The sequence below is a fragment of the Mytilus edulis genome, chromosome 1 (assembly GCF_963676685.1).
Source record: "Mytilus edulis chromosome 1, xbMytEdul2.2, whole genome shotgun sequence".
Lineage (NCBI taxonomy): Eukaryota > Metazoa > Mollusca > Bivalvia > Mytilida > Mytilidae > Mytilus > Mytilus edulis.
The window spans coordinates 19,910,762-19,937,343 of NC_092344.1; the positions used below are offsets into that span (position 1 = coordinate 19,910,762).

At 31.7% G+C, this 26,582-nt stretch overlaps 1 protein-coding gene across 1 annotated transcript; it reads left to right on the forward strand.

Annotated features, from left to right (window-relative positions):
* The first annotated feature begins 1,321 nt into the window (after window positions 1-1,321).
* LOC139526619 (cGMP-dependent protein kinase-like) lies at window positions 1,322-25,917 on the forward strand. The gene is made up of 16 exons (XM_071321781.1): window positions 1,322-2,218; window positions 7,801-7,877; window positions 9,480-9,594; window positions 9,728-9,802; window positions 10,968-11,056; window positions 12,478-12,551; window positions 13,053-13,129; window positions 13,946-14,100; window positions 16,774-16,851; window positions 18,626-18,686; window positions 19,770-19,830; window positions 21,732-22,163; window positions 22,479-22,585; window positions 23,197-23,274; window positions 24,359-24,493; window positions 25,701-25,917. Exons 1-16 carry the CDS (start codon window positions 1,715-1,717, stop codon window positions 25,842-25,844), a joined length of 2,262 nt encoding a protein of 753 aa, XP_071177882.1. The 5' UTR covers window positions 1,322-1,714; the 3' UTR covers window positions 25,845-25,917.
* Window positions 25,918-26,582: the final 665 nt, after the last annotated feature.

Here is a 26,582-nt window from a genome sequence, read left to right on the forward strand (position 1 = left end):
CTTTTTGTAAGCGAATTACAATTTTTGTATGTCTCAGACAAATTATAATTTTAATTTGAAATATTTTTCCTGATAAGATTTCAAATTCCTATGAAGGTTTATAATTGCGGTTTTCTGTAACTTATCTATAATAGTTAAATATATTTTAAATATGTTTCCGAAATTTGTTAGGTTGTTCTTTATAAAAATACGGAGATGTGGTATGATTGTCAATGAGACAATTAAGTAGAGTTCAAATAAAATGGATGCAAGCTAATTATTGTTATAGCGGAAGTGTTCCTGTTGTCTATTTTACCGGTTGTTTTAGTGCATATGCTCCTGTTGTCTATTTTACCGGTTGTTTTGGTGCATGCGTTCCTGTTGTCTCTTATACCGGTTGATTAGTGCATGGGGTGTGCCTGTTGTCTTTTAAACCAGTGGTGTTTGTGTGTGTTCCTATATCGGTTGCTTTAGTGCATGCGTTCCTGATGTTTATTAAAATGGTTGTTTTAATGCATATGCTTTTGTTGTCTATTTTATCGGTTGTTTTAGTGTATGTGTTCCGTTTGTCATTTAAACCGGTTGTTTAAGTGCATGTGTTCCTGTTGTCTATTATACCGGTTGTTTTATTGCATGAATTACTGTTGTCTATCATACCGGTTGTATAAGTGCATGTGGTCCTATTTATTATATCGGTTGTTTTAGTCCATGTGTTCCTGTTGTCTATTATACCGGTGAATTTAGTGCTTGTTTTCCTGTTTATTATATCGGTTGTTTTAGTGTATGTGTTCCTCACAACGAACAGCAAGCTATAAAGGGCCCCAAACATTACTAGTGTTTGTATTTTCAAGTATCGTAGACTATCTAAATTACAACACACACATTAATAATTCCTAACAAACCTGGTTTCTAGCCTTCTATACGATAACACTCCGTTGGTTATGTACTTTATAAATGAAATATTTTAAAGTCGGAAAAAAATGTTAAATAAACTGAACATTATGTAAAACTATATAGCAATCATTTTCTTTATCATTCGACCCAATTTGTCAGAATATAATATTAAAATATTGTTACAAATGATATGCTTGTTAAAGGTTTTCATTGGAAATTATATTTTGAAATAAAGCATTTAAATCCTAAATATAAAGATTTGCACAAAAATTTATAATTGTTTGGATTAGTCAATTACAATGTCAGATCAAGATATGTGGACTAAATTAAAAGTAATAAGTTTTAATATATAATTAAGGTTTCGACCTTGGTAGAATTTACATGAGAAAATTGTCTAAGATTTCACCTGTTAATATGTAATTTGATCAAACGGTACACATTCGGATTTATCTAATGATCGATCCTTGCGCTACTATCATTCCGAAATATTGACATAACTAAATCTCAACAGTGATACAAACGTGCCATTTTATATCATTTGATATTGTACTGTCTTTTTATTTCGTTAAAAGTAGAGAGATATATGTATATATACACATATAGGTAGTATAGTACTAACTCCACTGAAGGTGTTACATTAGTGGACATTTTAAAATATAATGGTTTTTAAGGACTTACAATATTTTTAATTCAAAGAAGAGGGAGAAATGTTAATTAAAAGTAAGTCGATCTTGAAACTGTCATTTTGAATTATGATAAGTATGAAAGCAAATATATGAAGGTCTATATTTGAATAAGAAAACTTACTGTTTGTTAAAAGAGAAGCCAAAGAGCAAATAAAATGTCAAATTTAGAAGTAAAGAAAGGAAATTGTGTTTACAAACGGGTATCGTTTGACCGGGATTGGCCCGAGCAATACAATAATCAGAACAACAGAAGTCGACAATCTGTTAGGAGAAGTGTTAGTGATGATAGAAGTTACAGAAGTGGGAGTTTCCCTGATGGGTCAACACCTATAGGTCGTCGATCTAGATACTCAGAGAGTGACAGCACTGTAGATACTTCCCAGTCTAGAGGAAAACGTAAGAATCTTAGAACCACAAGAAGTGACGCAGAATTAGTCAAAAAAGATTTCCAGGCTCAAAGAAAAAGGAGCCACTGGGATTTACTGAATGATAAATTAAACGGAGGAGGCGGAATAGATAAATTTAGTGAGACTAAGAATAAGTGGGATTTTCTTCAAGGAAAAGTACACTTTGTTGGTGTTTTAAGACGTATAATGTCTAGGGATTTGATGGAAAATAGAAAACAGAGGCTTGCAAAGCAAAAACAGGATGCTGCTCAGGTCAGTTCGATTAAAGGCTAATAAATATTATAAATACAAGCAGAGTGAAAATGATTAAAATTAGGAAACATAGTTTATATAATTTTAGAAAAGATTTTTAATAATATCAATAGATATAGGAGGATGAATATTTGTTCCTTTTCAAATAACTTTTTTTTTCTTAAATGGTCTATAAATTTGATATTTATATACTCTTCATGTGATAAAATACCATTCAAAGAACATCTAACTTAAACAGTTTGATTACAATGAATCATAGTGGTTGACAGCAGCCTTCTAGGAGAATTTTGTGGAGTTAAGATATTAGTTCGAAGCCTGCACTTAGCAGGTGCGTTCGATTTCAATCTCGATTAAGTAAGAGTTCCAGTTTTCATGGCGAAGGTCGGTAATTCTCTCAAAGCAATCCGGCTTCCTCCAGAAATAAAAGCTGGTGGCCACCGTATATAGCCGTTATTGCTGAAAGTGGCGTTAAACACCAACAATAAATTAATCAAAATCAATGACTGTCTTACACGTATGAAGTTTGATGTGTATTATAACGTGCATACAAATAGTCCAAATAATGATTTACAAAAACCCTTAAAGAAAACTAATAATTGATGTTGGCATATCATAGGTTTGTGTGTAAGTTTCATGCTAATGTGTATTAACTACATAAATTGTCATTTCGATAAAATTTAGTTGTCCAGAGGAGTAAATTGGTGTTAATAATATGTTGTGGGTATTTTCAAATCAACATAGTCCCTTTAAATTTGACAGAGAATTGTCAAGCATACTTTGAACAAGCAGCAATCTGTCAATATTTATTTAAATAATAATTATTTACCATGCAGGGACCCTTTTAAATTCTTGACGTGATGAAGTGTCCATTGCAATAAATACTTTCCTTGAAGTCGTTTGTACCTCAATTATAAATATGTTTGAGTGAAACAGTATAATTCAATAATCTCTCTCAAGGCCTCCTCTAATGTTAAATTGGTGAATCAAACTCTACAATTTTCTTTCAATTCAAAAACGTTAACATTTAACCCACACCTCGATATTGTTCGTTATGCTTATATGCTGTAATGCAATTGATAATTGTAGCAAGACTATATATTTTGGATCTTATCTGATTAAACTTGAGAGGGAATTTGTAGAACTTAATTTTTATGTTCCATACGTTTGTCCACTTTGATGATAAAACTAAAGAGTATATACAAACGTACTAACATTAGTTCTGGTATCATGGCTAAACAAGTGGAACATGATTGTGTGATATCTAAATGCTAGGATTTTTTTGTATTTTTTTGGAATTTGGTGTTGATAATAGGTATTTACCTTTATTCAAAACAGTTCTAGACTTAGTCTGTTTTAAGAGCCTGACATATCAAATTGACAATATAAATTAAGGAGATGTGATATGATTGCCATTTAGACAACTAGCCACCAAATGAAGATGATAACAATCTTACTTTTTTTCAAAAAATCTATATATTGGTTTTTAACCTTATGTATTTAAAAAGAGTGGTTTCCGTGTGTTGATGATAATTTAGTAACGGTGTTAACAAATGACAATAATACATAGGGACTTTACTTTTATTTTATGATAATGAAATCAAAAGCAACGCTCGTTGCGTTCATGAAACCACGACAACACATTTTGAAAACTATTCTGCTCTAACTATCTTTACATTATAAAGCAAAAAGCAAAGAAAACAAATTACTAGCAAATTTTGTTATTATTTTGAGCAATAAAAAGAGAACCATAAGCCTTCACTCATGGCCATAATGTTTCATGAAAACCATTTTGAATTCAACTACCCCGGTATAACAAATACTAAAAACTATAGACATTATAATAAGTGTTTAGTTTCATTTCCGTAGATATTGTTGACAAATTTGATGTCATCTCTTTATGAGTGTCGTTCATGTAGAATTCTATAGCACAAAAAATAACAAATCAGAGAATCGACAGCAATCGGAAACATTCAAGAAGAAGAATTCTATTATTTTTACATTATATTAAAATTTCATTAATATTTAACAAGCAAATTTGATTTATTTTACATTTTATAGAGTTATCTGTTTTTATATAATTGAAGTGCCATATTTCAATTACACAATTCAGACAAAATATTGTACAATACAAACTTGAAAGAAAAAAAAATGTAATTAACCTTTGTATTTTGCTAAATTTTTATAAAATTTAGTTAAGAGAATGGTATTTTATTTGGTTCTACTTAAAATTAGACTGGTTATAACTATACAATATTGCAAGAAAAGATATTTATGCGTACGTGTAATACATAGCCAATTAATCTCAGTTTATATTCAATATAGTTTTTTTTAACTGACACAATGATAGCATTTTTTCATTCATTTCCCCAAATTACTTTTAATATTTTCAAAATAATAATACAATGTATACTATATATACTAGTATATAAGGTTAACGAGCTTGTTTTCGAGCTACACGTTGTAAATTTTGACACATTTTGTAATGCTTACACAGAAATGGGCATTACTGGTTAAACAGAAAGAAAATTAACTATTAGAATCTGGAAATGAACTATTCAAAACCCGTTTAAGGAAAATTTTGTTCTCTTACAATCATTTAGATCGGATTGATAGCTGTTTCATGCTTTCATATTAGATACAACCGTGTTCAAAGGTCCTACTTTCCTTTAGAGAGATAAACAAATCTCATTCTAGCGATCAAGCCCTGTTTAGGAAATTACGGCTTGTTATTTCTTAGCCATGAAAATTTGTCAAATTGTCTGTTGAATATTTATAAACATGTAAAACCGTCCAGCCCACAGCATATTTTCGACTTTCTTATTAATTATAGCCATGAAATCTTGTCAAGTTGTCTTTTGGATTTTAATAAACATTTGAAAAACCGTCCACAATCTATTTTCGACTTTCTTGTTAATTCTTCTACAAACAAGTACTTCTTTTTAGAATATTTAACATTAAGCCAGCCTTTCGTAAATAGTATTTGCTATTCATAGCCCAACTTTAGAAAAATCCATCGCCTTTGTAAATACAAATAAACTGTCTTTAAATATACCCTTTTGCAAATACCAATTATTTAAAACAAAGTTGAAAGCTTCCTGTTTTTGAATAGTTTACAAAAATATTGATTAACATATAGGAAACTCAACGATATTTTATTTATTTTACTAAATTGTTTGCTTGTATATATATAAACAGCAGATATGATTAATGTAATTTAAGTGGACATATAATACAAACCAAGTATAATGGGTGTGCCATTGATTTGTCTTCAAAGTATACTCATTCTAAAATAAGACAGACGGTTTTTCGCAATGATAGAACAGAGATATTTGATTTCAGTAGGGTTTTTTTCGTATTGTGGAAAGCCATATGGTTGCCTATAATTGCTTAAATCCACTTTATTTGAAATTCGGCGGATAGCTTGTTACATTACTAGTTAATTTGTACAAAAACTACGGGACGGATTTATCGTGCTATCCCACAAACCATGTTATATCCGAAAGGAAACAAATTACCCTAGTAAAACACAGAATTCTAACACCGAGTCGACCATCCCTTTTCTTTCACTTAATTCCTGCGTTTTAGGGGGCAGATCCAGAGTATGTAGAAACGAAGTGTATAATTCTTTACAGCTGTATACAATTTACCGAAAAAAGGACGATTTTCTTTAAAACAATGATAAATTTTCCAAGCAAACCGATAATATGAGGCAACACACCCTAGCACAATACTTTTGCAGATGAATAAATCTTGAATTTTAGTTGATTTGATATCTTATTCTATAAATGACATCACATTTTTCATGAAATTTGTTTTTGTTTCATATTTTGTTCGTAAACAAATAATATTGACTTGTTTTTTTATCAATTAGAATGATGTTTCACAGTTTTTAAAGTTAACATCTTATAAACAAACCAAATAAGTATGTACAAGGATGCCTAGGTTCATTTGATTTGATTTATTCTTAAATTTGCAATGGTTAAACATACATGTACTCCAAAATCCCTAGACAATAAGAAAAAATGTCCCCCTTGAAACTTTAAGAAAACATCTATTCAAAGTGTTATAACTAAATTCTCCGAGCGAAATTTTAAATTTCAAAAAATAATAAAAATTTTATCCCTCTTTTCAACTATCAGATATTATTGTATCGAGGACAACTTTGAGTATCTAATCCCAGGTTCCAAGTGCTATTTGTCCTTGATATAAACATTTATTTTCTTTGATCGGTGTCCTTAATATTTATTTTGACATTTGTGATCGCATTAAGAACATTTCCATTGGAAATTTAAGAACACAATCAAATTAAAATGCACCTATGCAACCTTGTAAATTTTTGAGTGGTATAATTTCAACAGATCTGGAACGAAAAAGTATTCAAGTGTTTTCAAGAAACGTTATTTAAACAGTTTCAATTTTTTTTTAACTTTTTTATGGTTTGATGTTTCTCAAATTATATGTAATTTGAAATGAAAAATCACAGCAGTTGTCATTTTTAAATACAAATTATTAAAAAGATAACGACTTATATAATATATTAAAATTTTAATAAAGATATAATGCAATGTTTCTACAATTCGTTCCTTGGTTCAAGTGACACTTTACACAATGTAGTACGTTTGGATTTCAAATGTAAATATTAGAATGAATGAAATATCTATTACAATCATAACATGAACATTATGTAAGCAAATAAGTAAAAAAGATTTTATCAGATAAATTCGAGTCTTAAGTATTGATCATCTGTGATATACATTGACACTCAATATGCAATAATAAACTTTAATTTCGTTAAAGTACTGGGACTATTTGATAGGATTCTCTGCGACAACGTTTACAGGCATTTCAGATGATACATGTATCTATGATGTTCATTGACAAACATTATACATTTAGAAAACGGTACTGTCAACAATAATATCAGTTGAAATGTATCAGGATATGGGGAATTAAAATTGATTAGACCAGAGAAAGTACTAGTGATTTTGACTAGCTATGTAAAAGAAAGGGGACTTCTTATTTCTTTAAATTCATTTCTAATATATGTTCTATCAAAGTCTTGTGTCCAGTTAGTACTTGTAACATTTGTTGAAGTGTTTATGATTCCTGGTAACTTCTCCGAACAGTAATTCATTTTTTTTAAATCTCTGTACATGTGCAGTTTCAATGACTCTCAGTAGTCGGCTTTCTCCATTTCTATAAGGCAGAGCGGACTTGTGATTTTCTAATCTTTCTTTAGGTTAAAGATTGGACTTTTGGATCAAATGCATTTCTGGCATGAAAAATTCACTTTCAAACTTCTGGGTTTTTGATTCCAGGGTGTACAAATGTATTTTATTCTATTGTAAAAAGGTTATTTTTTATCAGACAGACAGCACTTGTATTTCGACAAAAGAATGAAAAAAGTTTCAACCTTTATTATTCAAGGTTATAGGTCCAACGTATAAAACCGATCATTTTATTTTATCATTAGGACAACTGGAACCAAAAATTGTATATACATTTTACCAGGATAGAACATTCATCATGATTCAGTTAACGAGTTATCTATAAAAAGTTAAGTCTTTCTATATCTTTTTCAGGCTTGTCTCCATTTATTTCGACTTGCTGGTAAAATGACAGTTTACTGTATACGTCTGATGAATATGCATAGCCTCAGGTCAGTTGAGTAGAAGTACTGAACTCTCTCGTTATTTTTTGTTGAACAAGATATATGAAGGCACATTGAAACTGGGTATATCATCGGATGTTTTAGTGATAAATATGAGAAGAAGGACACGGATGTAAAAATAATCCTCAAAAAGACCAAAAGAAAATGGTGCTAATTACTACAGATCTCCGTAAGGCCTTCAACAATGAGTAAATCAATACTAGTATAGAAAGTTACAAAAATCCCAGGGATGACAAAATGAAACTATACCAGGGTAAATCTACGACCTTAATTATGCTAAAACAATAAACAAAAACAATTTTGGCAGATATCAATCAAAGCCAGTGTGCATCGATTGCTGCATAAAACCTAAATATATTTCTTGTCATTTATTATTATTTTTTAATAAAATTCCGAATGGTTTATAAAGTATTCGAAGCAAACTAAATTTTTTAAATACAGGACAAGGCATTCACAATACACTCAAGTTGGAACGCATTGAAGAACCAAAGTTCTCTTAACTTTCAATTGACCCAATCTCTATCTCATTTTCATTGTATTTTCCGTGACAAAACAACAGCAAATGATATTTCTCAATAAATACATTAAAAGTATATAATAATTTTCCACTAAATGGGACAATAGAAAATAAATAGCATACAAATCACTAACATCTAATCCTTCTCCTAAAAATGCAGACATTCACTCAAAGACAAACAGTACTCATTCGTGGGATGTTTAATTGCGATTAACATTTCTTTTTTTGCCTTTCTAGACCATTAAGGTAAAACACACTTTTAAATATTTTTCTGTGTAAAATCGAAACATCGATGATTGAACTAATATGTGTCTGTATATTTCCGACGCCCCGATAAAAATAATGTAATTGTTATCCAGTGTTTACTCTTTTCCTTATAACCTTAAAGACACCGACGAACTTATATGGACAAAGGGGTAGGTTCAGTAAGACCCCTTTTTGGCCCCAAAATATAGCAGTTTTACAAAATTGTTAAAATGTAAACCTTTAGTTATTTTTTGGACAGTAGAATGCTTCTGCTACATAAATATGGGCTGTTTTTGACAATACAATGCACATATATCCGGTACTAGCACCATTAAGTCATGCTAAATTACTGAAATCCTCATAATTCTAGCATTTTAGTTAAATTTTAGACGGTTTTCGTGTAAAACGAAAGTGGCCGCATTCGTGTTCATCCTTAATATTGAAATGTACGTTGTCTTTTATGATAATACATAACATATATAAAGGTTGCGGATGAACACGGATGCGGCCACTTTCATTTTTACCAAAAACCATCTGAAAAGTGACATTTTTCGGCATATTAGGTAGATTTTTCATATTTGAGCTTGAATCGGATCGTTTTTATGACTAAATCTGTTAAAATCTTTCACATAAACTAATTAATTCAAATAAAATAGACACTTAAGTGTTTAAAAAGTGGTCAAAATCTTTCGTCAGATGAACCTGAAATTTGAGGCCAAAATCAGTCCTTACCGGACCTACTCCAACATGCATTGTGGTTGTTCAGGCCATCGATATTGAGAATGTAACTTATTCCACCGTAGAATGATATTTTTTTTGCATTACAGGAATAGAGAAAATGACGACGAAGTATCACCCTTCATTAAAGGTCTACATTTCAGAGATTATGATAATCCAATAGACCTCATGTTTGATCCCTCAAAGTTTAAAGCTAATAAATCTGTAAGTATTAGGAATCAAATCTTAATATTCATAAGCTTATTGATGACAGATAAAGTTTTGAGTCTTCCAATCTTTAAATTTTATTTGTGTGGTGTTACCTGGTATTCAGCACCATCATGTTTATATATTGTAGATGCGTTTAACAGAAGAAACAAAGCGGATACTAAGTAAAGAAAGCCAAGACAGAACTACTCATGATATTTACTCTGTAAGTTTATAAATATCACATAGTATTGATCCATTTGAGAAAAATTATAAAGAATAATAAGCAAACAAATAATAATATACAAAAGAAAACAAAAGTTGAAGGAATTATTTGCCATGGACATTACTTTTCCAGTTGAAGTGCGCTGATAGAAAACATGTTTATATATTAACATGACTTGTTTTCATTCCCTATAAATGATTTTGATGCAATCATAATTGTTATGAAGCTGTAAAGAATTATGAGTTTGCCACTAGTTTCAGTGAAAGCAACATGATCATTAAATAACACAGAAGAAACACACGGCATCTTATATGTATACGAATACAACTAGATTGTTCTTATCTACGACCAATATACTCTGTTCATCTTGCTACATGTTTTAATTAGCAAAATGAAATCTACGACCACTACCGATAGGGACTCATTCAATGTTACTCTGTTTCAATGAGCAACATTGAACTGAGACCGACTACTAGTACCACATGAAGGGACTCGTTCAATCTTACTGTGTTTTGTTGAGGCACATTGAACTGAGACCGACTACTAGTACTGCATGAAGGGACTCGTTCAATCTTACTGTGTTTTGTTGAGGCACATTGAACTGAGACCGACTACTAGTACTGCATGAAGGGACTCGTTCAATCTTACTGTGTTTTGTTGAGACACATTCAGTGAAAATTGAGTCCACTTCTACTTGTAGGAACTCGATCACTTTCACTGTGTTTGATGGAGTAACATGGAATGATTTCGACTACTAACTATATTGGAACACGTCCCATCATACTGTGTCAAAACTAACAACAGTAACTTCTACTCTGATCAGCAATCTGATTGTGACTTTTGATAGTTTTGCTACCGTCGAGTATGATAAAAAGATATATAAACTCCTAGTTATGGAATGAAATGTAAAATATTCTTCTGGGTCTTACTTAATAATGAGGGGCGTAAAGGGGGGTATCTGCACGGAAGAACGCGAAATAAAATTGCCATTTCACGATGAATGAACAATTAAAAATGTCTTGCACGTTGATCTTTTTACCGATTTCACGAAACACGGTGAATAACGAACCTTTTTCACGGCTGCACGTGAAATAAAAATGGCAAAACAAGTTGCACGAAAAAACCCCTTTACCACCCTCAATAATGTTATGCTTATTTTAACTAGGCACAGATAGCTTTTAGGAACATTAGATCTATATCGGATTATCCCGCTAGGATGCAGAGGAAAATAGCAGAGGTTGGAGTATATGAAAGGTACATATTAACTTAAAAAAATGGATGACTTCGAAAGAAAATTGACGTACACTAGATAGACCTTATACGGTCAGAAATTGGTATTCATGTTTAGAATTTTTGAAGGTAAAATTAACATATGAGCAACAATCTATCTCAAAACATTATTTTATTGTAATATTTCGATCATAAATGCGCTGATTAAAGTAAATATAAAAAAGAAGATGTGGTATGATTGTCAATGAAACAACTGTCCACAAGAGAACTAATTAACAGTAAGCTATAAAAGCCCCAGAAATAACAAATGTAACAAAATTCAAACGAGACAACTAACGGCCTATAGTTTTAGTATCTTTTACAGTCTAATGTTGTTTGCGTACATTCAATTGCACCAATAAAGAATTTTACAACAAAAATTTCTGGTCATCTATCTGAAAATTAAATATGTTTGTACATTTAATAAATAACCAGACTTTTTAATCTTACACAATACATTAACATTAATGAAAGGACTTCAGACTTTTACTACTTAGAGCTAAGGATAGCCCTTGACATTGCTCTCGCAATTAAGTTTTGTTAAATGATCTATTACGTCATAGATATAGACATATTTATTCAAATTATAACAGATATGACAGATACCGTCTTGTGACATCAGCAGGATAGCATTATATAGAATTGAATAGAATGTTGTTTTTTTATGATCTCATTCGATTTTATTTTTTTTTTAATTGAAGGGTTTAAAATATGGGACTTCTTTTCTCGTTCCTTTTTTTACCTACCTATCATAACTTCATTTATCAGTGAAATGATATTGAAACGGTCATTCTCCTCCTCCAAAATCCACATAAACGTGATTTAAAAATTGATATAGCTGTATAAAATATTTTCCTGTACGGCCTTGATATTTGTGTTGTTTTCTGTATTTCTACATCAAAACGAAGCAAATCACATAAATTTAATTAAGGAGGATTGACAAGGCCTATCACTTAGTTATTATGTAGTAGGTGGCTGCTTTTTGCTTTATTTATTATAAGTTATTGTTCAGATCTAAATGGTACATTTAATATATACATCTAGTCAAGAACGAAGAATCAATCGTGTTGAAAGTTCGTTGACAATTTACTTTGTAATATTTAATTATTTTACTTTAATTGAACTTCGTCAGAAAAGAATAGTTTATGTCACAGTCTTGAATCGGTTTGTACAGCATTGATAACATAGTGTGTTCTTTTAAATACTAATTAGTCTTTAATTAGTCATATCATTTTAAAGTCCTTGGAAAAGAATAAAATGTGAAATACGAGTAGTGCGCACTACAGTTTAATATGGCTCTTTTACCCCAAACATCGCAAATTTTGTACAACACATCATTCATCAGTAATTCTATCGTAATCAATAAAAAAAACTTTAAAAAAAACCATGTATATGATTTGTTTTAGATATGAAGCCAAGAGAATCATCGTACGACAGGGTCATCCTCCATCTGCATTTTACTTCATATTATCAGGGGATGGTAAGTGCTTAAGCGTTGTAATATATAGATATGTTTGTATATAATACAATTTTAAATACTTTATATAACGAGCACCCATATTACTTGAACGATTACCTTCAAATTGCGTGACAGCGAAACACGAATCGGTGGTTAAAATTTGTTTCTTGCAATCTTTTAGTTTTTGCATTTCCATACAAGTAAAATGAGATGTGGGGGTAGATTTGGTGTTAGTTGGACGACAATCCATCAGAAATTGACATAAATGATTCACTAGACAAAAACGGACGAGCTTTAAAACGAGAAGGGAATGAATTCACACAGAGACGACAAAGTTCGAACAAATATCTTGATTTCCACATCTATGTCCCGAAATTGTCTAAACGATAAAACAGACTATTCACACCAGTAAAAAAGGATATTATTCGTTTACATGGGAACAAAAACCTAATTATATCTATATTATAAAAACTTGTTTGTTTAATTGTACATATTCAAAATCAAAATCTTACTTTATTACAGTTGTAGTTATGAAGATGGACGAAAGTAATACATATGCACGTCCAGTCCTGCATTTGTCCAAGGGAGACTCTTTTGGTGTAAGTATAAAGTAATACATATGCACGCCACTATTTAATTGTCTAGGCGAAACTCCTTTTGGTGTGTACGTTTGAAGAAATACATGTGTACGAACCGTCCTTCATTTGCCTACGGAACACTCTTTTGGTGTACGTTTGAAGTAATACATACGCACGCCCCGTCCTGCATTTGTCCAAGAGAGACTCTTTTGGTGTATGTATGAAGTAATACATATACACGTCCCGTCCTTCATTTTGATTTAAATATGTAGTTATACATATGTACGTGCCTAGCTGCATTTTCTAGGGACTCCTTTGGTGTAATATTAAGTAATGCATATCCACGTCTCGTCCTGCATTTGTCAGAGGGAAACTGTGTAAGTGTGAAGTAATATACACGCATGTAATACATATATTCACATCCTGTGATGAATTTGTCCATAAAAACTTCTTTGGTATATGTAGAAGTACTGGATTCCACAATAACCAACACACGTTCACTATTCGGTTGAAGTCAGATGAACTGACATTACATAAATAAACTCATCATAGATACCAGGATTCAACTTTTATACATATAAGACCAATATTTCGTCAAAAAAGACTCACTAGTGACGATTAAATCAAAAGAGTGAAGAAAAAAGCCCCAAAAGATACGTAGTTTGATAGCATTCAGAAATTACGTCTAATAATTTTGTTGTTTCCGTGATTTTTTTAGTGTGTTTGATAACCTAATTATATTCCCGTGTGTGATTTCTTCTGAAGAGATTATGTAGTTAAATTTTGAACCAGACTGTCCTCCTAAAATTACAATGAATAATGTTTTGATTTTTCTAGGAACTGGGAATCATACAAGGAACAAGACGAAAAGCTACCATTATATGCCGTGAACCAACAGAATTACTAAGCATTTCAAAGAAGGATTACCAAAATATATTCATGCTTGGTGGAGTTAAAAGTATAAATGATCCTGATCAAGACCAGTTTCTAAAGTATGCTAGACTACTGGACAATAGAATACACTTTCACTTTCACTTTATTGGCACGTGGTACTTGGGTTAAATGAATGCTATTTTTCAGGAAAAAACATTCGAACGTTTTTATGTTTTTTTTCTTGTTTATGATTTTTAGCTATTAGTACAGGCCGTTGAAAGAGGTTTTCTGATATCTATGAGAATATACATTCATAATTTGTCTGGTACTGCTGACACTTGAAACCCTCTGGAATTAATGATAGGGTACCAGTTCCTAGCTGGTGTTAAATTATGCCCGCGTCACACTGTCCCGATTTTTACGCCGATGGCAACACGATAATGGAAATTTTCAAAATCGGGACTGATCGTATCCAGATCGGGCTATTCGTAGTGCCATCTTTAACCATCTTTAACCATCGGCCACTTTTTCTAGCCTTCGGGGACAACTTCGGGAAGGGTTCTAAATTTTTTAACATGTTAAAAAATCCCCGAAGGTGCGTCCGATGTTGAAGGTTCGTATTGAGTTCGTATCACCATCCTCACCATCGTAATGTCACCGGGAATGCATCTTTGCACATCGTATTGCATTCGTGTTTCCATCGTTTCCATCGGGCAGTTTTGACATTGCGATGTCTACACGAATGAATCACGAAGATACCCGCAGGTCTTACGATGGCAACACGACTTCGTGAAGACCTCGTAATCCCGTCGTGTTGCCATCGAATAAGAGTACGAAGGCGACAAGATGGAACTACGACGGCAATAAATCCAGCTAAATGTAAAAGTTAATTTTCGCGCTAAAATACATTTAAAGTGCCATGCGCGATATGCACTGGTCAGTCTAATACGACAGTTAAGAAAGACGTTCACAAAATATGGAGCTCATATCATATGATTCTATGAGAACAAGAAAGGCGACAGCGTTGTTTCTATTAATTCAAATGGAACAAGAAGAGCAGCTATTACAGGCTCAGGATTTACTTTTACAAGTAAAATATTATTTTTTGTCAATTTTTCATATCAAGTGACATAATGAAAATCATAAACGCGCCTCGTACACCAACACTGCAGGTACACGTATATAGGGAAACCATTTTTTTCTGATTTTTTATGTATCGTCTGAGTTGTTGTCACACAAATGTTTACTCCATAACCATTTTGTTTTCTATATGTCATAGTTTGCCGCATTTGTTGCTTTCCCCACATCCTTCCTTTTGTCTATATTATTATGATATTCTCCTGGAAAGAGCTCTTTTTTTCTTCTTAAAAGGGATCAACGAACCCATTACCTTACCTTTAAGATAGAGCAGTAAACATGGGCATAATTATGGGTGATTATTCAGACTAGTGCACACATTTTACAGTTCAAACAAGGCAATGCCGAGCGTGGCATCCCCTCGTATATAACATATTGGGGACAAATATGGACACTATATTTGTATATGACACATGCAGAAAATTGTAAATTGAATATGCATATTTGATACATAAACTATTTTTTTAGAAATCAACCAAAACATTCAGTAACTGGAAATACCTTTAATATTGTCTTTAGAACCAGCAGGTTAAAAATGAGCAACCAATTTCCTGTGTATTATGCTATTTCAAGGAGAAAAAACAAGTCCATATGCATGACCTTGACCTTTGGTCTTGAACGTAAAAAATGTCAGATCATTACAAGGAGGAACAATATACCAAATGTGGTTAAAATCTTTTGAAGCATATTGGTTTTAGAGTGTCCACAAGGGCGATATTGCCTTGTAATACAACTGCCACTGTGACCTTGACCTTTGAACTTTAAAGTCAATAGCGCTTAAGATATTCTTAACGAGTAACACCATACCAAGTTTTGTGTATTTTGGTTCTAGAGTGTCCATAACAATTGTATCTACACGCAACTTACATGTAGTAGGCGAGGGGATAATAAACTAAGTTTTATAAGAATTAGACAAAAAGATCGATTTCCCGCCATGCATGGCAGACTTGTACAGAAACGATATGTTGTCGAAATTCTGTTCGTATCTTTTAGACATCGTATGGCCATCGCGCCATCATCGTAATCCATCGTGTAGCCTTCGTAATCCATCGTGTAGCCTTCGTGATCCATCGTGTAGGCTTCGGCTGAGATACGAAGCTTAAATACCCGTCTTCGGTTAACCTTCGTATGTCCATCTATTGCTATCGTATATAAGTTCGGCACCATCGTATAGACTTCGTTATTCATCGTACTTGCTTCGGTCACTTTTTGGTATTTTAACGAGATCGGGACCAACTTCGTACGAACTTACAATTTTCGCATTCGGGTGTCTATCGTATATAAAAATCGGGACAGTGTAACGCGGGCATTAGTAGACCTATATATAATGTTAAGTAGTTATTTCCATCTCACCAATAACAATATGAATCTGTTTGACAACAAAATACAGTTTAAAAAAAGAAGTTATGAAAGGATACATTTTGATTTATGTTTTTTTTTAATGTACGGTGATAACTTAAAACATACTTTAAAATAAGAAGCATCCTTGTTCGTCTTTTGATCTAAAGCATTATTCTAATGAAAAGAATATAAGGCATTTGACTCTCTTGTTGTACCAGTTATTTAAAATAGCATTTATAATTCAAAAATAATATATGTCTGTCTGATTAGGAATAATGTGATATTCCAATCATAAAGAATATTTCTTGTTGCAGAAGTTTGTCATTTTTACGTGGATGGCCTATAGATCTCATTAAAGAAATAAAAGATAAAACCATGTTTCACTATTATAAGTAAGTAAACATATAATTGAAAAAGAGGGACGAAAGATACCTGATGGACATTCAAACTCATAGATCGATAATAAACTGAAACCACAATTGCTACAAACAAAGAAAAAAACCCCGAGACAAATAAAATTACACATGACACAACATAGAAACTAAAGACTAAGAAAATAGGACATAGATATTTTGTACAACGAAGTGTTCATATCATATTCAATATTATGAATGAACACGAATGCGGCCACTTTCATTTTAGACGGAAACCGTCTAAAAATTAACCAAAATGCTAAAATTATGAAGATTTCAGTAATTTAGCATGACTTAATGATGCTACAAAGCGATATGTGTGCATTGTACTGTCAAAAACAGCTCATATTTATGTAGCAGAAGCATTTTACTTTCAAAAATATAGCTTAAAGATTACAGTTTCACAATTTTCTAAAACTGCTATATTTTGGGGCCAAAGAGGGGTCTTACTGACCATACTCCTTTAATTCACTATAGATTCAATGGACCATAATGATAATTGTCACAGTTTTGTTAACCGGTTTTGCTCTGAAACTGACACACAAATCTCGAGTTGGTCTTTGTGAACGAGTTACACCGGTTTGCGCGAATTCAAAAGTCGTCTATTCATGATTTTCATTGTGATATGGTAAAATTAAATTCTTGTCTTTCGATTTTGCTAATGTGCTTTGTCTGTATGCCTTTTTGTTTATCTTTGTTGATACATTTGGTTGTTTGTTGAATTTTAAACCTGATGCCTTTTGTTATCTATTATTCATGTGTTTCTTTGCCTAATTATAGTTATCAAAGGTACCAGGATTATAATTTAGTACGCCAGACGCGCGTTTCGTCTACATAAGACTCATCAGTGACGCTCATATCAAAATATTATAAAGCCAAACAAGTACAAAGTTGAAGAGCATTGGGAATCCAAAATTCCAAAAAGTTGTGCCAAATACGGCTAAGGTTATCTATTCCTGACATAAGAAAATCCTTAGTTTTTCAAAAAATTCAAAGCTTTGTAAACGGGAAATTTATAAAAAATGACCACATTATTGATATTCAGGTCAACACCGAAGTGTTGACTACTGGGCTGGTGATACTCTTGGGGACGAAACGTCCACCAGCAGTGGCATCGACCCAGTGGTGTAAATAGTTATCAAAGGTACCAGGATTATAATATAGTACACCAGACGCGCGTTTCATCTACACAAGACTCATCAGTGACGCTCATATCAAAATATTATAAAGCCAAACAAGTACAAAGTTGAAGAGCATTGGGAATCCAAAATTCAAAAAAGTTGTGCCAAATACGGCTAAGGTTATCTATTCCTGGCATCAGAAAATCCTTAGTTTTTCGAAAAAAAAGCTAGCGTTAATAAAACCAGGTTAAATCCACAATTTTCTACATGTTGTACATACTAAAAAAAAGTCTGTACCAAGTCAGGAATATGACTGTGGTTATCCATTCGTTTGATGTGTTTGAGCTTTTGATTATGTCATTTGCTTAGTAACTTTCCGTTTCGAATTTTTCTGGGAGTTCGATATTTATGTCTCACAAATCGAATATTTACACGTTGCAATGTCCCATGATGCGTTTCCCCAATGATCACTGATCGACTGGGGCAGTTCATCAAGATATTGAAAGTAGAAACTCTTCTCTTTATATTTGAATTGTTTCAAAAACTAAGTTTTGCATCTGAGTTTATACAAGGCCTTGTTGAGACAAAACGTAAAAAAACACATTTGTAAATATATTTTTTTATTTTTACAGGAGAGGTGATATAATAGCAAAGGAAACGCATTATTTTGATTGGATCATTGTTGTCAAATCTGTAAGTAAACACATTGCTATAAATGAATTGTTGAAAGTAGGTCTGCTTGAATACAAATGTTTTTGGTGTTCACTATTTACATATTTGTTCATTTGTTTGTATCTTATTCAATATTTTACGCGACTCTCAGTGTCCTTCACTTTACCAAGACGCACAATTTTTATTAGTGGCCGAGGTTTGTGTACCCGAAGAAATCATATACATTCAGTATAAAAATTGGGAAGTCTTACCAATAAAAATTTAAGTCGAATACAACTCACCACGATCAGATTTCAAACTCTCAGTTTCAAAGTAAAGAGGCTAGTAAACACTGCAGATAAACTTCTTCAGCCACTCGATCACCAAACCTCCACTATGTACGTTGTTTATAATACTGGAAACTGGGAAACTTGCTCAATAAAACTCAAGATAGCTTAACTTTAAAAAGGATAAAATATTCATAGTATCCCTGTGGTAGTACAGGTCAAATGTAAAGAAGGCAACAGTGGTATACCGCAGTTCAAAAGTCATTAATCGATGAGAGATAACAAATCCGGGTTACAAAATAAAACCATATATTAGAAATTGATATTTTATTATATGGTTAAATTAGTCTTCTATTATTTGTCTCTTTTTCTTTTTTAGCCAAGTCGTCGTCAGCTTATTTTTGATCTATGAGTTTGACTGTCCCTTTGGTATCTTATGTCCCTCGGCTTATCAAACCTAAGAGCAAGTTGTAAATGGCCCCAAAACAACTAGTGCAAAATCATTAAAAAAAAAAAAAAATAACAACGGTTTAATCTGTATAAAAAAAACCCGAGAAACACTTACGAACCACATCAACAAACGACAACCAATGAACAACTGTTGTTAGGTGGTGTAAGTCCATATAAGCATATGTTTTTCATAAAAAAATAATCTTTGAATGATGCATCAATTACAATTTACTCTAGTTTTAATGAAAAAACTTTCCTGGATTATTGCGAATCATTGAAAGCTTCCTGGTCTTTCCCTTTACTGTTTTAAAATATGCTTATGATTAATTTGAAGAATGCATTAAGTGTCTTAATATTTAATAACAAATATTCTAACCCTTCATTTCAGGGCAGTATAAGTGTACTGAAGAAACTGAAAAAAGTTTCTCCATTTGAATGGAAAAATAAAGGTACAATTTTGTTTCTTGACTGACATTCTAAATACCAGAAAATTTATAGATAACGGCATCAACTTTAACCTTAAGCTTTACTTACAAACAGATCAGTTATTTAGATACAGGTGAAAGGTCAAACATTTTAAATATTAAAGCCTTTAAGATATCATGCCGTTAAAACACACACACCTTCTTGTACAATACAAATTTGCTTTTTTTTTTGTATTTATAATGCAAAATGAGCAATAGCGCATGGTTTTCCATACCCAATAAAACTTTGTACTAAAACAATGTTTTCGGTAGATTCATCATCAAATATTTCTTTCTACATAAGAAAATGTCTGTACCAAGTCAGGAATATGACCGTTGTTCTCCATTTATTTGATGTGTTTAAGCTTTGGGTTTTTCCTTTTTCTAAGGAACTTTCCGTTTAGAATTTTCGTCGGAGTTCGTTTTTTTGTTGTTGGTTATTTTACTTTTTTGACATCTGCAAATAACAAAGTTCAACAATTATCGAAGTAATTTTTATAAGAAATTAAACAAAAGAAAAAACAGTCTATCCAAATAATTGTCTAAGAAAGTTGACTCCATTTCATTTCACATTTCTGTGTGGTTTTATTTTAAACAGCACTTAGCCGTTCTAATGTCATATAGTACGTGTACATGTTTACGAGCTCAGTGAAAACTTGTTGGCAACATATATTTTTCTAAAATGATACAAATATTCGTTTATTACGTGTACCGTTCACTTATGTTTATCATTTTGGAAATCAGCAGGTGTTCGGACTTTGTTTTGTTATACCTGTAGATAAAGTGTTGTGCTCACTTTAAAACTATTTCATTGCAACAAATCGATTTCGCGTTCTGTTTTAAAATACAAATTTCGCTTAATAATTGAGCCCATTAGGGGCATTAGAGTCGTCATTACACATCGTGTACTCATTAGTAATAATTAAGAACTCAGAACTCGCCAGGTTTTAAAAAAAAAATAAAAATCTGCTAATTAATCAATACGGTTTCCCCTGTGTTGATATTGAGGATCACATCATTAGTATACAAAGTGTATTTATTTAGCCAAAACTCATTCAAGATGTCAGGTTTATAACTTCATATGTTGATTCACTAAACAATTTAAATGATAGAGCAGCAATATGCAAAATACGCATAAGTGCTCATCCTTTAATGATTGAAAGGGGAAGACATCTTAATATTCCTAGAGAGGAAAGATACTGTCCCGTCTGTAAAAATGAGGAAATTGAGGATGAACAACATTTCTTATTAAAATGTAATAGATTTACCTCAAAGCGAGAAATATTAGAAAATAAAATAAATGTTATATTTCAAATACAACATTACTGTTGATGAAAAAATATCTCTATTGGTTAATAATAGCTCAGCATTATTACTTAGACTGTCTTCCTCTTTCATATCAGAGTGTCTAAATATAAGAAATAGTGATCTTATATGATACATCATTTCGTAACTTTTCATAATAGCATGATATGTTATCATGGAACTTTTCATTCTACCATGTCAATTATTATAGTTATATGTAATGCCATAGGTCTTAACCATTTATTGTTGATGAGTTTGTGCCAATAAAATATTTGTATTTGTATTTGTATAAATAGGGACATCAGATGCGACTTTCGTCTACATAAGACTCAATATTCATTCATTTTAAACCAGGTTCTCCTACAAAGAACACAATTGCTTTTAGATATTTTCCATTTCTTTTATTTTTTAAGAGAACGTTTCGGTCCTTTCAAATTTAAATATATTTAAATTACAATAAACCACAACAACCATTTATTTAATTACATTTCTATTATAAACACTAAATTTGGAGTCAAATACAAGTTTGATTTCTACAATTTGAAGGTTAAACTGCCATCAATAGCCTTTATTTATTTTAGTGAAAACAGAATTTGTGTCTGAAAAACAGAAAAGAGACATGGCCGATCAAAAAGATATGAATAGACGACAAGCTTTAACGGAGTTAAATATACCAACAAGAAATGCTCAGACTGATGATGAATATTTAGAAGAGTTTCCGGGAAAATATAAAATTTTTAAACATCCAATAAATGCAATTGAATATATAGACATGACTAATGGCAAATATATGGAGTCGGTACCGGAAGTGCCCAGCAACCGCTCTAGTTTTAGTTTACCGGATATTGCATCAGAAAACAAAGGAACAAAGCATAGTCGCAGCTCTTTTCAGAATATACAAACATTATATTTACCAACTCTGTCCGAAGACACAGAAGGCTCTGTAGACTATGCATATAATACTCGACAAAATAAAAAAGAAGTTGGTACCGGAAAATTATTATTGAGTACAGGTAAAGTTTACTCCTATTTAAGCCAAAGATATTTTTTTCAACTCATGTTAAACGTATATTCCCCTGATTTTTAAGTTGAATTATCATTCAAATACATTTTTCCGTTCACCATCAGTTTTACAACTGAAGACATAATCTTTGTGTATTGTTTAGAAACACAATTTATTGCCCTTTTTAAACAATTGATTTACTTGTAATCTTTAAATATTCCTATTCACCAATTTCAAATTCTACTCATTGTGTTTGTTGTTTGAAAGCTGCAAACATCATTAAAACCATAAATCTATTTAATAAAAATTATGAATACCATTCTAGATACAAGAAGAAAGGAGAGCATTATTGAGTTAGAAAGAGAAATGATTGGATTCCAGGAAGAAAAATTAACATTTAGAGATGATATAGATACTGGTATCAAACGAAAGGTAAAATACTAGACATCTATGAAAATGTAACAGTTATGTGATATTTAATAATATACTCTTTAAAAGTATCTAACAATGTTACATGCTTTTCTCTTTTTTTATATATAGATTATACCGTTGGTTTTCACGTTTGAATGGTTTTACACTAGTAATTTTGGGGCCCTTTATAGCTTGTTGTTCGGTGTGAGCCAAGGCTCCTTGTTGAAGACCGTACACTGACATATAATGTTTACTTTTATAAATTGTTATTTGGATGGAGAGTTGTCTCATTGGCACTCATACCACATCTTCCTATATCGATTGAGAGTAGATGCTCCCTGTCAATGCACCTTCATACGTTTAAAGTAGCCCTTATTTTCACTCCTATATCTATCCATAAAACTCCTTGACTGGCATTATTTCCATTAGAGATATTCTTGATCGAATTCGCCTGAAACATATGCACAAAAGCCTTCTTAATACGAATACAGTATTAGCGTGTCTTTAAATGAGTCAAAAAGGAAAAGAAAAAAACGAGGAAATATATTTATAATAGAGTACCACAATTATCATGATAATGCAATGATTCTTATGATAGAAGACTTTATATTTAGAAACTGATTATTTTTCAGGATCCAGACCATATCACAGAAGCTGATTTAAAGCCAGAATTTGTTAATATACAAACTCTAACTAAAGGTCAAGTATTTGTAAGTATGAATAATTTTGATCTTTTAAATATTAAAATAACAATTGAAATGAGCTGGGAAAAATAAAGATGATACAAAGGTTAGACCGAATTAGTCAGTCAAAACCATAACAAAAAGACAAACAACAACGTACATGGGAGTACATGCAAAACTTTAGATAGAGACTTCCGAACTCTGCTTTAAATTGTGTTTGGTCTAATCTGCCTTTCATCTAAGGTAATGCATAATCTGCCTACAAGGGAATAAGTACAGTGAGTTCATGCTTTCATTAAATAAATAAAGTTGACTTTGCCTACAATTATGTTAGTCATTCGATAATAACATGATAGGATAGTTTTAATCAAATTGATGAAAAAGCTTACTCATTCTTTTTCAAAACAAAGGGAATGTGAGATAAACCAATAACATCGGCAGAAATGAGTATTTGGCTTATTACGAAGTGCACTACACTCGAGGAAAATTGTACAAAGTATACACAAACAAAAATAAAATGTAATTAATCATTTGTTGTTTGCTTTATGAACTGTGTCAAATAACTCTTGTATAATAAGGACGACAATATGATAGAATGAAATTCAAAACAGTGTGGCTGTGGCCATTGATTGACACATTAAATCCATCCATTGACTGGGACAATTTACATGAACGTTTATCTGTAACGACCACTGTTCACGACGTACCTACGATAGACATTTAAACTGTGGGGTCACCAAAGGTTTCTTAACGCCTTTAATTATAAAATAATTAGAAAAATCAATCAGGAATAACCTTTATGTTTTGATTTATATAATTGATATAAATCAAAACATCGTGTTATTTCTGATTAATTTTTCGAATTACTTTATTAAGGTGTTGAGAACCTTTGGTGACCCCATAGTTTAAGTGTCTTTAAAAAGTACATAGTGAGCAGTGGTCTTTAAATACAAACGTTCACCTAAATTGTCCCAGTCAATGAATGAATTTAATGTGTCAATCAATGGCCACAGCCACACTGTTTTGAATTTCATTCTATCATGTACAAACTATAAGAAAGAAATATTTTTTTCGCATCGTATAAGAACACAATATTCTACTCTGGTTACAGGGATTAGCAGATTTGATATTAGAACCTCAGCCAAACTTCTGTGTTGTAAGCAATGGTGCTGACTGTATCTTGATAGATAAACATTTTTATATGCAACATACAACAGATCATCTGAAAAACAGACTTCGGAATGAGGTGAAATATCAATGTAAAAAAAGGAAGATGTGGTATTATTGCCAATGAGACAACTCTCAACAAGAGACAAAAATGAAACAAAAAATTAACAACTATAGATAAACGTTTTATCAATAGTTTGTTTTAGATGATTTAATAAAACGTTTTGTTACTGCTTGTGGACGTTTCGTCCCCGAGGGTATCACCAGCCCAGTAGTCAGCACTTCGGTGTTGACATGAATATCAATTATGTGGTAATTTTAATAAATTTCCTGATACAAAACTTTCGTAAAACTAAGGATTTTCTTGTCCCAGGAATAGATTACCTTAGCCGTATTTGGCACAACTTTTTAGAATTTTGGATCCTCAATGATCTTCAACTTTGTACTTGTTTGGCTTTATATCTATTTTGATATATGCGTCACTGATGAGTCTTACGAAGACGAAATGCGCGTCTGGCGTAATAAATTATAATCCTGGTACTTTTGATAACTTTTTGTCTCTACAACAAGAAAGTCACGTAGCCCGACATGTAAAAAACTATCGGGTCTTATTGAATGGTGAAATATGAGGCATCATGAAATTTAAACAATTATAAAGGATACATTCATCATTCAAAGTCTGTAAATTAAGCACTACATATTCACAGATGGTCACAGAATAATGCATATCTTGATCAAATGTGTTGCTTGTAGTTGCATCATTCAGTGTCCTAGTAAGTTAAAACTATAGCTAATAAAAATAAACACTTGCGTTTTAAATAAAGGCAATAGTAGTATATCGCTGTTCAATAGCCATAAATCTGAAACAAATCTTGGTCAATAAAAATACTGAGGGAAACACATCAACTTTACAAGGAACACAACGGAACAACAAAATCACTGAACTGTTACAAAAAACAAACACCAACATTCATTGAAACGACTATGTTATAACAACTACTATATTCAAGACTTGGTACTGGACATTTTTAGAAAAATGTTGGGTCAAACATGTTTTAATGGCTAGCCAACCTCCCGCTTAAATGCAATGCAACAAGAAATACTAGTTTCCGAAAGGGACAATACAAAACGATAATGAACAACAATACAACAAACAAATAAAAAATGTCGATGCAATCAGTGTCGTACAACTAATAACTGTATTTTGGATTTTTGTGTAATGCTTTTGTTAATTAAAATGCATATACATACAATATATCTTTAAAACCCAGTGTGTCTTTTTTCAGTTATGTCCCTATCCATCAGAGGAAGAGATGCAATCACGTTTACAGAATACTGTGGACTGGGAGTCTTACCGAAGTGATATTATGTTACAAACTGTCAACACTGTAAAACCTAAACGTCCAACCAAACAAGTTATTCATGTATGATACTTCATTCAAATAGTTATTCATATTTGAACTATGCCAAATCTATTTATTGTCATAAATCATTTAAACGCTTGTTATGAAATGTTAGTTTTTATTTGCCTTAGTGTCGCACAAATAAAAATTATCTCTAAAGCTATTGATATGAAGTAAAAGGGATCTGTTTATATATATCATCATAAGTTGGTTTTAATTCATATGCAAATCACTTTTTAAAAGACCGAAATTTAGCAAAAAATCCATGCCACCAACAATTAATTATTCAATTATCATAAAAGCATACTTATCATACGTTAACCAGGATATATTTACACAATATATTCTGTTTATAATTGCCTATCTCTTGTTTAAATAGTAAGATAATGGACGCTTACATTCAAATTGTCTATAGATTCTCACTAGAAAATGTTACTTTTTAACAAAAAATATAACATGCAATTATAGGAATTTGTGTTAAAAAAATTAAAGGAGCAAAAGACACCAAGAGGTCATTCAAATATTATAACACAACCAGTAACTGTTTTAATACTGTTAAAACTACAGTAAAGGATTGACAACTGCGAATATTATATTGTATAATGTAACAGCTGTATACTTTATTATCAGCCAAAATTCAACTAATTTGTTTATCCCCTTTGTAAATTATTTTTAATATATAGAGCAACGACTTCCGTATAATCAGTGTGAAACTGTCACTCTAAATCAAACTCTCTAAGGGTGTCATGGCGATTACCCAAGGAC

What these genes read in the sequence shown, in the direction of transcription:
- LOC139526619 (XM_071321781.1), top strand. Translation starts at nt 1,715, where the DNA reads ATGTCAAATTTAGAAGTAAAGAAAGGAAATTGTGTTTACAAACGGGTA. An exon ending in AAAAACAGGATGCTGCTCAG is followed by an intron (nt 2,219 to 7,800) that starts GTCAGTTCGATT and finishes TATCTTTTTCAG; the next exon opens with GCTTGTCTCCATTTATTTCG. An exon ending in ATACTGGTATCAAACGAAAG is followed by an intron (nt 22,586 to 23,196) that starts GTAAAATACTAG and finishes ATTATTTTTCAG; the next exon opens with GATCCAGACCATATCACAGA.